Source organism: Phoenix dactylifera, unplaced genomic scaffold (genome assembly GCF_009389715.1).
Source record: "Phoenix dactylifera cultivar Barhee BC4 unplaced genomic scaffold, palm_55x_up_171113_PBpolish2nd_filt_p 000650F, whole genome shotgun sequence".
Classification (NCBI taxonomy): Eukaryota; Viridiplantae; Streptophyta; class Magnoliopsida; order Arecales; family Arecaceae; genus Phoenix; species Phoenix dactylifera.
In genome coordinates, this window is record NW_024068040.1 from 187,160 (window position 1) to 198,049 (window position 10,890).

At 38.8% G+C, this 10,890-nt stretch overlaps 1 protein-coding gene across 1 annotated transcript; it reads right to left on the bottom strand.

Moving 5' to 3' along the window:
• Nucleotides 1-391: 391 nt before the first annotated feature.
• Nucleotides 392-2,882, bottom strand: LOC103697154 (FCS-Like Zinc finger 10-like). Its single transcript, XM_008778958.2, has 3 exons — nt 2,727-2,882; nt 970-1,953; nt 392-824 (listed from the first exon to the last, which is right to left on the bottom strand). Exons 2-3 carry the CDS (start codon nt 1,383-1,385, stop codon nt 749-751), a joined length of 492 nt encoding a protein of 163 aa, XP_008777180.2. The 5' UTR covers nt 1,386-1,953; nt 2,727-2,882; the 3' UTR covers nt 392-748.
• Nucleotides 2,883-10,890: the final 8,008 nt, after the last annotated feature.

Here is a 10,890-nt window from a genome sequence, read left to right on the forward strand (position 1 = left end):
GGCTTCCAGTTACTCAGAGAAATGGCAAGATAGAGATGTTAGTTGGATCATTGGATGTCCAAAGCCTGAAATGGTGATGGAAGGTGCAGTGCCTGAATTAGAAACACTGTCACCTCCGAGATCCTGATGGAATTTAATGTCTGATCGGATGGATCAGCATCATGTGTGTGGTTACATCAATACCAAGTTCCATATAAATTTGTTTGCACAAATGTTATCACTTCAAATATTAAAACATCATGATCAGATTTGTAGTGCTTGTTCTCACATAGGAGCATATCATCATGTTTATAACTCGACGTTTGTATTTAGACGAACAGCACGGGAGTAAATGTGATGTTGACCAGTGCTCTTGCAGGCATGGATCCAGAGTGGAAACATAAAGGGAACTTTCAGAATCCCATACAGTAGCTAGTCTTTTTTATCAGAATTACTGGACGGAAGACAATTCCTATCGTTAATTCAAATTCTGGAACTTAAAAAGAGATGGAAAAGAGAGAATTTCCAGGCAAACCCACTAATAGCACTGTAAATGCAGAGACGTTAGCAAACAATTGAATTTCCATTGTGATCATCCTTAGCCACTGGTTATTCATATATAAAGCTCGGTCAAATTCTCTATGCGGCCACCTTCCTCATTCGGTGACCAGTGGGAATGGACAAGCAATCCTCGAGCTCACGTAGTTCCAATCATCCTCCATGAAGATGTCCTCCTGAAAGGATGAACCAGGAGAATCTGAAGAATCTATCATATGCTATCTATTTTCTCTTCAATTAGAATCTCTTGAGCTCGGCATTCGCAGCTGCAAAAAGCTTTCTCACCTCTGTAATGCATGCAAAGACGAGAAATTAAGCGCCACACAGATCTATTAGAATACCACACATCTAATTGCATGCAAGAGAAACAGTTCGTAATCTCTGAAAGAGCATGCAAACATAATATCAGAAATCTCATGAGAGAGGATTAACCTGTAAATGTAAATATCATCCTCTTCTTTCAGTTTCCTTTTGCATGAATAACAGAAGCTCAAAAAATCAGTCCTGGAATGGAGTGGCACTTCTTCAGAAGGCTTAACCTCCCAGGGAGACTCTCCCCTATCTTCCCTGTGCTTATGCTTACCATCAGGCGACCGATCAACTTGGCTCTCCAATATGCAATCCCCAAAGATATGAGTTGTTCGCGGGTTATCACCATGTGAAATAATGCAGGTGTAGTCTTCAGATTGCTCGATATCGCTGATAGAGAGAGAACCGATAAAATCACAAGAAGAATCATTAGATATAGTCAGAGAATCTGACGTTGAATTCTTTGTCTCCGACTCAGAAATTTCAGAATTAAACTTCTGATTATCCCCATCAATACTACCACCATTCTCACTCTGCATTCCAGCTATTTCGGATTCTAGCTCAGTCTTTTGCTGACCAATTCTGAGATGGAAGCAATCAGCAGGTGCTTGCAGAGAACTCCCATTGTTTTCAGGTAATGATTTGAGAGCCGTTATTGAAGGATTATCTAACAAAACATTTTTAACCGAAAGGGTCTTGGGACCTGGGATTTGTATCCCAATCTTTGATCCTAATACTACTTTCTTACTCTCGGAAAAACCTTAAAACATTTCCAAGAGGCATGACCTCATCAGTGAGAGAATCTACCAAGCCAAGCCCAACCTTGTTGCGGTGTGTACTGTTCTTTGGATGCCCATCAAGGACTGGCGATCTAGGGGAGCTAACACAAGGGCCTCCAGCATTTGAGAGGACCTTGTGATCTAAAGGAGATGTAGGACTACTGGATGAATCCAAACCAAATAATCCCATGGTGTTCAACCTTGCATGCAGATTAGAGACTCCAATCATTGGGGCACTCCGGGTCTTTTGATCTTTCTGAATATTCCTGCTGCTCTTCATAAGCATTGTTTCTCAGCACCCCTCCACCCAGAAAAACAAACAAAACTCCTGAAAGAAATAAAGCATAGAAATATGTTTGAATCGAAGAAGCTCAGCAAGAAGGAGGCAAGAATTTAACAAAAGAAAATGGTGAAGGAAGAAGAACAAACGTATACAAAATAAAATGGTTAGAAATGCATTAGTAGCTATATATCGAAGTTTTCACATCATCACAAGCCTTAAGCCTTGTCTAACAGGGGAAAATCAAATCATTATTGATAAATAAAATTTAGAGTACCCACATAAAATTACTCTATGGATGTTTAACATGCCAACAAAATCCATGAGAGCTTATGGAAACAAAATGAAGTGTAGATGATAAATTTTTGCCAGGGACACGGTTTGGGACGGGTTCTAAGATGCATGTAAGAACTGGAGGAGCTGCATGCATGGGACGGAGGGATCCATGGATAAGCATTCCAAATTAGGAAACTAAGCGAGTGCGTTAAGAGAGGCAATAATAAGATCATGTAACCTTAAGAAGCAACAAGAAATCTTTACTGAAGGCCAAAAAAAAAAAAAAAAAAAAATCTATTTGCTTTTTGAATCATCAAATCCCCAAAGAGCTCGACTCCTGCATTAATTTAGCTTTTAGAACACCTCACATCAAAGCCCCAAAACCAAAATGATACGCTTTGAAACAATGCACCCAAAGAGGCTCCCAATCCGAGAAACTATAGTAAAAGAAGTTGTTCCCAATGTCAACTCGGAGCAGATCACAGAAGCCCATGAAATGCAGCACAAAGCAAAGAGCCAAGAAGCATATTGAAATCAAATCAGACCTTGTTGTTTTCCTCCGCTCTCTTTCTAAGAAGCCCTTACAGAGCCTCTGAAGACCTGGAAGGTATGGATATATCTGACATTGAGGCGTTCACGGCTCTCTCTCATGGTGGAAGTTGCTTTCCTGCATCAATATTGGTGAGGTAGAGTGGCTTCCGAAGTACTCCAAAATCCTATTAATGACTTGTCAGAAGAATTAATAATCTAATTACGTTTTGTTCTCTATTTTGGACCATCTATGATATTCTGCAGGACCACAGAGATCGCTATTCAGAGCCATCCATCTGTGGACAGTTCAATTGGCTATGCGAAGAAATGGACGGTTCTGATCCAAGAACATTTTGGTTAATGGAGTGGTCCATCGGACTTACGGTGTGCCGTGGGTTAGCTTGGAATGGTGCCAAAAGAGTTGTTCCATTCTTTGAATCGGCCGGGAAAGGTTAAAAAAAAGTAGCTAGAAAACGACAGAGCTGACGACAGGTGGGCCCCAGCCCCGAAGTCCGCTGACTGCCACGTACCAAAATTTGACGCTGCCCGTCACGTCCCTGCGGACGCATCGGTTGGATCCCGTAGCGGCCTCTTTGGCTCTCAACTCCGGCGACAATGTATTTGGTCATCATCGACTCTGCTGTCGTCGTCTAACTCAACTAGGGCTTGATATGACTCAGTGACGACTCGGTCTGACTCCGTGATAGTTTGATTTCGTTGGTTCAATTACGCCCTTGCATGGACAAAAATTAAGATTGTGTCACTGATTCAATCAGGTTTTAATCATTTTTGACACCAGCCAAAATCGTTTTGGCTTTGAACCTTAGTTTTTGAGTTGACATGATTGAGTTGCAAGTTTTAACTCGCTGAGTTTTCCAACCTCGGTAGTTAGAAAGTCACATCAAATTGTGACTTTTATGCAAAATTTTCATATCAAGCTAGATAGTTCAAGCAATTTTTTTTTAGCACAACGACAACCCACACAATGCGGCCCAGTCCCTGCTATGTAGCTTGGTTCGCCTTGCTGAGTTTCTATATTTTAATTGGCATAAGAGCAGGTCTAGGGTAAGAAAAAGGTGGATCTAATTTTTTTTTGAGCAAAGTTTGTTAACATTAATATTTTAAAGCACTTATTATTCCAGTTATGGATGTCTAGAATGTGCCTAAGTCGATAAGGTGCTTCTTTGATGCAATATATTTTGATTTGATTCTACCTTCACTTCATATCTAGAGAAAGAGAGTGTGTGTGTGTGATTTTTATGCTGAAAGGGAGAACAAGCAGCCAGCCGCTCTGGAGATACGTTATAGACTAAAAAGAAAGAATTATTTAGGGCACTTCGTGATATTTTGTTCGTTAATTTTATTAAATATATTCGTATTCAGGCGGTATAAATCGTCCATTTAGAAAGAGGGGGAGGAGAAGCGTTGAACCCGGCCCGTAGAAACCCTGTTTACTTTTATCTTACACACAGAAAGCCGGAGAGCGTTCCCTTTTGTCGTCTTCCGTTACTCGCGCTTTTCATGGATTTTCGCGCTGCAGAAAGCAACCGACGCTTCCCCTGGAAGTCACGAATCTTTAAATCAATCCAGCGGCCCATATTCTCCCCGCAGTCTGCGCTCGTAAAAGTGGCGAGCAACGCGGGACGAGAGCACGTGCTTTCGCCACGTGTTCATCCCATCGTTCAGCGCTCCTCGTACCGTAGCCTGAGGGAAAGGTCCCAATCCAACAGCCCGATCCTTTTGATCAAATGAAGTCCGCGGTTTGGACGGTGGAGATCGGTAGATAATCAGGTTGTAATCACGTCTTCACGACTCCATTTGGGGGACAAATTTCCGATGGCTCACATGCTTCGACGCAAGACAACGGTCATAAAGAATAGTAAAGTGGATTGTATAAGGATTTGGGAACAGGTGGGATTGGCGGAGTCAATCTATTCTCGCAGCGCACCAATTCCTTATTGCAGGGATTAGATGTTATTTAATCAGGATACCCCTGCGACTGCCATAATTGTTGCAGGCTGCTTTCCCTTGCAAATTCCAAAATATTCCGGTCCGTTGAACTGGCCTTTTGTTTATTTTATCTATTCGATCTTTTCTGAGAATTGTAAGTAACCGGAGTATCTGACCGAGAATTCTGCTATTTAAAAAATTATATTTATACTATTGAGAATCATTGCTTGTCGTATCTATATTAAAATTATATTTTTAGTTTTATTCTATTTAATTATTTCTTCTAAACTAATTATTTTATTTTTTTATGATTATCAAATTTTATTTTTTAGTAGATATTATTTTTTCATTTGAGTAGAAATCAGACATTTTATCTATATAATGCTCTATTTGGTGAGAGAAAGTAAGAGTTGTCCTTTTCGGCCGACACGGTCGATCTACTCTATGTAGTATACTATTCTACATGGTATTAGAGTGAGGTCGGTGAAGCTTCAATTTTTGAAGAACGACACCGGTGCTCTCAAATAAAATAATTTTATAATTTTTCAATATATTTTTTTAAAAAATATTTGATGAGCTTGGTATGCTTGATCTAAACTCTCATTATGATGAAATTAAATAACGTAAACTGTTAGTTCGTGGTTTGAGTAAGAAGTATAGTGTTTATATGCTTGTTATTTTTGAATGGGTTTAACAATCTACATTAGCAGAGTTAGAAAAATATACTTGTTAATCAAGAAACACTTAATACTCAAATGCGTGATTTGTCTATATCCTCTAAAAACGAAGAGGTTTTAATTTTGAGAGTAAAAATAAAAATAAGAAGTTGAATAACAAATTTAAGAATTCAGAAAAAAAAAAAGATGAGCTAGAAAATTTGAGAAGTATAAAAATTCTAATCATAAGAAAAATTACACAATCAAAAAAAAATGTTATAGATGTGAAAAATTTAGCCACAAAATTCAAGATTGCAGGGTGAAGCTTAAACAATCTAATGTTGCATCCTCTACTTGAGAGCATGGGGGAGAGAAGAAAACTAATAGTTGGGCTCTCACTACTACTATTGTTGATTCTAGTTATTTGGATAGCCAACATGCATGTGTTTCTACTTTTTCTCATATGCCAGATATTGATTTTGCTCATGCTTGAATTATTGATTCTGGGTGTTATAACCATTTGACTGATCATAAAGAGATATCTGATTCTCTATATAATTATACTGGTTCTGATGTTATTGCTACTGCCAATCTTTCACGTTTTTCTATCAAAACTATTAGCGATTTATCTCTCATATCTTCTACTGGTTCTTCTATTTTCGTGAATATTGTTTATTATATTCATGTCATGAAGAAAATTTGATTTTTGTTTCACAAATCACGGACAAAGAATATTTTGTTTTATTTGGATCTAATACTGTAGAGATTTATGCTAATGTTAAAGCTTCTAGAAAGTTTATTACTTACAGCCAAAAAGTGAATAAGTTTTATGACATGTCTGTTAGTAATTCTTATGTTGATTGGACTCTTAATCATGATACCACTTATTTATAGCACGCTAGATTGGCTCCTGTGAATTATGAGAGACTTTAAGATATGCAAGCAGGGGACTAGTTAATGGGCTTCCCAAGATGAAGGCCAATACTAGCACTATTTGCATTGGAAGGCAGCATGGAAATATGCATAAGCTATCTTTTAAAGAAAGCCAAACAAAATCTTCTCAGCCACTATAGTTGATACATTCAGATCTACAAGAATGATTAGTACTCCATCTTTTACTAGTTTGAGCTATGGAGTTATCTTTATTGATGATTTCTTTAGATATGTTTGGGTTTATTTTGTTAGAGAAAAGTCAGAAGTGCTTGAGAAATCTGTCAATTTAAAATTTTGGTTGAAAAACTCTTTAAATTAAAAATTGGTTGCTTAAAAATCAATGGTGGTGGAGAATATATTTTAAAGAAACTCTCTAACTGTATGATGAGATATAATAGTTTACTTGCTTGGGTACATCTGAACAAAATGGTGTGGCATAGAGGAAGAACAAACATCCATTCGAGACTATTCATAGTTTGATCTATGTAAAGAATGTAAAGCATGAATTCTGGGCAAAATGCATGCAAACAGTAGTTTATGTTCTTAACAGGGCACCTTTGAGAAGTACCAATAATATGAGTCCGTATGAAAAATTGTTTGGAAAGTGTCTTGATATTTTTCATCTCCGTGTGTTTGGATGTGTTTGCTTTGTGCATGATTATGATGCATTTTCTAATAAACTAGATAAGAAGTTTGTCAGATATATGTTTCTTGGCTAAGATGAGGCTAGAAAAGGTTGGAGATGTATTAATCCTGAGACAATGAAGATTTATATCTCCAGACATGTTTTTGATTAGTGCTCTTCTTGATGGTCTTCTGATAGATCCTATTTTCCAATTGATGAGTTTCGATCAATTTCTGATGAGGAATGGGTATCTCAGAAGGATGTTGTTTCCACAAAATTTGATGAACCTTCTTCCCCTTCTTCAGCTCAACAGCCAGAGTCTTCTTTATCTTTGCCTACTTCGGGTACTCATAAAAGTCATGGAAAACTGGAGTACATGCCTCAAATTCTAAAAAAAATGAACATATTGTTAGAGAAGAAGAAAACATAAAGTTAATTGAAGATGAACCTGAAGCTTCTGAGGATCCATCACCATTGCTGAAAAGCAAGAGAAAGAAGAAAGCAGTTGACAGGTATGGAGATTGAAATTATTCTTCTATTGCTTATTGTTATGTTTTTACTGTTGTTGATCAGCTAGAACCCACTTCATATGATGAGACCAAAGGCATTGGTGTTTGGGAGGATGCCATGAAAGAAGAGATTTCAGCTCTTAAGAATAATGAGACATGGGATTTGGTTCCTTTACCCAGTGGTTCTTGCCCTATTTCTTGTAAATAGGTTTATAAGGTAATGAGGAAGAGTGATGGCACTATTGAACGCTACAAAGCTAGGCTTGTAGTAAGTAGATTTTCACAAAAGTATGAAGTTGATTTTGATGAGACCTTCAGCCCAGTTGCAAAATTAACTATTGTTAGAGTACTTATTTTCTTAGCGGCAATCAAAAGTTGGTCGTTGTGGCAAATGGATGTCAAGAATGTTTTCTTATATAGCAATCTTGATAAGGACATTTATATGTTGCAGCCTCGTGGTTTTGTTGACTCCTCTCATCTTGTGTTTGTTTGCAGACTAAGAAAAGCTTTATATAGTCTCAAACAAGTGTCTAGAGCATGGCATGAAAAAATTACAGAGTATTTGTTATTTTGTGGTTACTCTCCACCTTCTGCAGACTCTAGTCTATTTATGAAGTATGCTAGTAAAAGTATAGTAATAGTTTGCCTTTATGTTGATTATTTGATTATTACTAATGATGATGTTGATAAGGTCCATAGTGTTTGCAGACATCTCTATACAGCTTGAGATGAAAGAACCTGGTGAATTAAGATATTTTCTTGGCATTGAAGTAGCTAAGCTTAAATATGGCTATTTTATTTGTCAAAGAAAATATGCTCTTGATTTATTGAATGAGTATAGATTGGCTAATTGCAAGAATATGCGAACACCAATTGAATCAAATTTAAAGTTGAGTAGAGAGCATGGCAAACATCTTAATGATCCTAGCATGTATAGACAGGTTTTGGACAGTTTGATCTATTTGACTATCACAAACCAGATATTTCTTATGTAGTTGGCATTGTCAACCGATATATGCAATGTCCTCAACAGCCACATATTGATGCAGTTTTATGGATCCTAGATATATTGCTAAAACTGTTGATTATAATATTTTATATACTAATAATTCTTCAGTAAAGTTAGTAGGTTTTACAAATGTAGACTATGTTGATGGTGTAGACACACATAGATCTACTAGTGGTTATTCTTTTAGCTTGGAATTTGGTATTATTTCTTGGTGCAGTAAGAGACAACCTACTTTTGCATTGTCTTCTACAGAGGCAAAGTATCATGTGTCCACCCACGATGGCAATTCAAGAGTCGACTTGGCTCATTAGGTTGCTTGGTAATTTAGGCCGGGACAAAATATATTGTTCCTATAATAATAAGAGCGCAATCCAATTGTGAGGAATTCGGTAGTTCACCATGATTTTATTAGAAAAAAATTACAAATGAAGAGATTGATTTGCTTTTAGTTTTTACGAAGAAGCAGCTATCGGATATCTTCACCAAAGGATTGGCGACCGAGCGATTTGAAGATTTGTGCAACAAGCTCGGCATTGTCAGCATGAACTTCACAATGAGAGGAAATATTGAGAATCCTTGCTTGTCCTAGATATGCTAGGATTATATTTCTAATTTTATTCTACATAGAGTAGATTGACCGTGCCAGCTGGAAGAAAAAATAATTAGGAGTGAGAAAAAGTATTTTTATTAAAAATTGAGCTACACAAAAAGGTACATAGAGTAGGTTGACCATGCCAGCTGGAAGAAAAAATAATTAGGAATGAGAAAAGGTATTTTTATTAAAAATTGAGGTTCTCTCTTATCCCCCCCCCCCCCCCCCCCCCCCCCCCAAACAAACATGAAGACACACTCGCCGCATAAACTCATACAAACACATACAAATGCCCTGAAAGAAAAATCCCTAGAAAAAACCTTTTATGATATAGCCTAAATTTGATCTACCTATCATGGACTGATACATGATCTAACAGGACACATGGAACTCTTATTTTCAAGCTGATCCAAATAAAGAAAGCTATAAGGTAGTCTCCTACATAGATTCAGACACTGAATAGTCCAACTCCGATGAAACAGATTCATATACAAAAAGGGCTCAAGATCCCTTACTCAACACATCTCAGGCCTCCACCATTGTCGGACAGAATCCTACAAAATAAACTAATTCGTCGACAATAAAATGGGTTAAAGTAAACGGCATTGCTTGGTACATTAAGATGTTAGCTTGGAACCTGGAATAATCAACTATGGTAATTCATAGAGTGCTCTATTATATGATTCAGTTGATAAAAGAATTTGAGATACTTCTTACCTTGGTGTATTTTGGCCAATTCTTGCATCCAACTCCTCAATGGCCTCCTAATTTTGCTTATTTATTTGGCCTTTGGAGATATATTATCTTATCCTCCTATTCAAGCTTAAAGGCTAGGATAATGAGAGACATGGTTCAATGAGACTACGATTCAGATCCTCCTCCCTCTTTTTGATGATTGATCCTCGTTATTCTTTTTAAGTAGTTATATCTTTCAAATGTTTCAGGCTTTATTAGTGTAGGAACTAATAAACGCACATTTTTTGAGGTACGGGAAACAAAATAAATGCACTTCAATTTGTATGGCATGCTCAATTAGTATAATCCTTTAAATTATAATTTTTACTACAGGTATATATTCATATTGTTGCTGGAAATTGGACCCGGGGGCGACCACTGGCTGAGAAGGAGGGGCTCCGGCGTGAGATGGCGGGTGGCGGTCCGTCGGCGAGCGGCATCCTCCGGGGGACCTGCCAAAAGCCGGTGGCCGGGGTTTCCGGCGCCGGCCAGAGGGGTTTCCGATGCTTAAGTCAGAGGGGGCAAGTGTATGGAGGGAGAGAAAATATATCCCAGAGATTCAGAGTACAGCCCCTTCTAAGATGGAGGGGTTCTCCTTTTATAGAGGGGCACAGGATTACCTGTGATGTGATGGGGCGAACGAGTTACCGTCATGATTGAGCATGTCGCATGAATTAATGCACGATCGTGTGAATTAATGCATTGCGGTAGGAGATCAGGCCGGAGCAAATGAGTCGTCGTGGCTGATCGGACGTAGCCGAGCGGGTCAGCTGTTTGCCGTGGAGGGCTTGAGATCTGTAGACAGCATGCGCATTGATTGTTGAGTGAGCCGGAGATCGGTGGAGGCCATGCGCATTAATTGTTGAGTGAGCCAGAGATCAACAGAGGCCATGCGCATTAATTGTTGACAGCAGTAGCAGGGCGTGGTCATTGGTCGAGCTGCAGGAGGATGTGACCGCTGCAGGTGGATAGCGAGGTCGAACTTCCGAGGTCGAGGATGCTGAGGTCGGGTGCCCTAGTCGGGCGTCTCGGAGTCACGCGCCTGGCCGAGGGCCAGGTCGAGAGCCCTGAGGTCGGGCTTCCAGGTGGGCATCTTGAAGTTGGACGCCTCCAGGTCGGGCGCCAGGTCGGACGCCTCCAGGTCGGGCGCCTTCAATCACGTGCTGGTG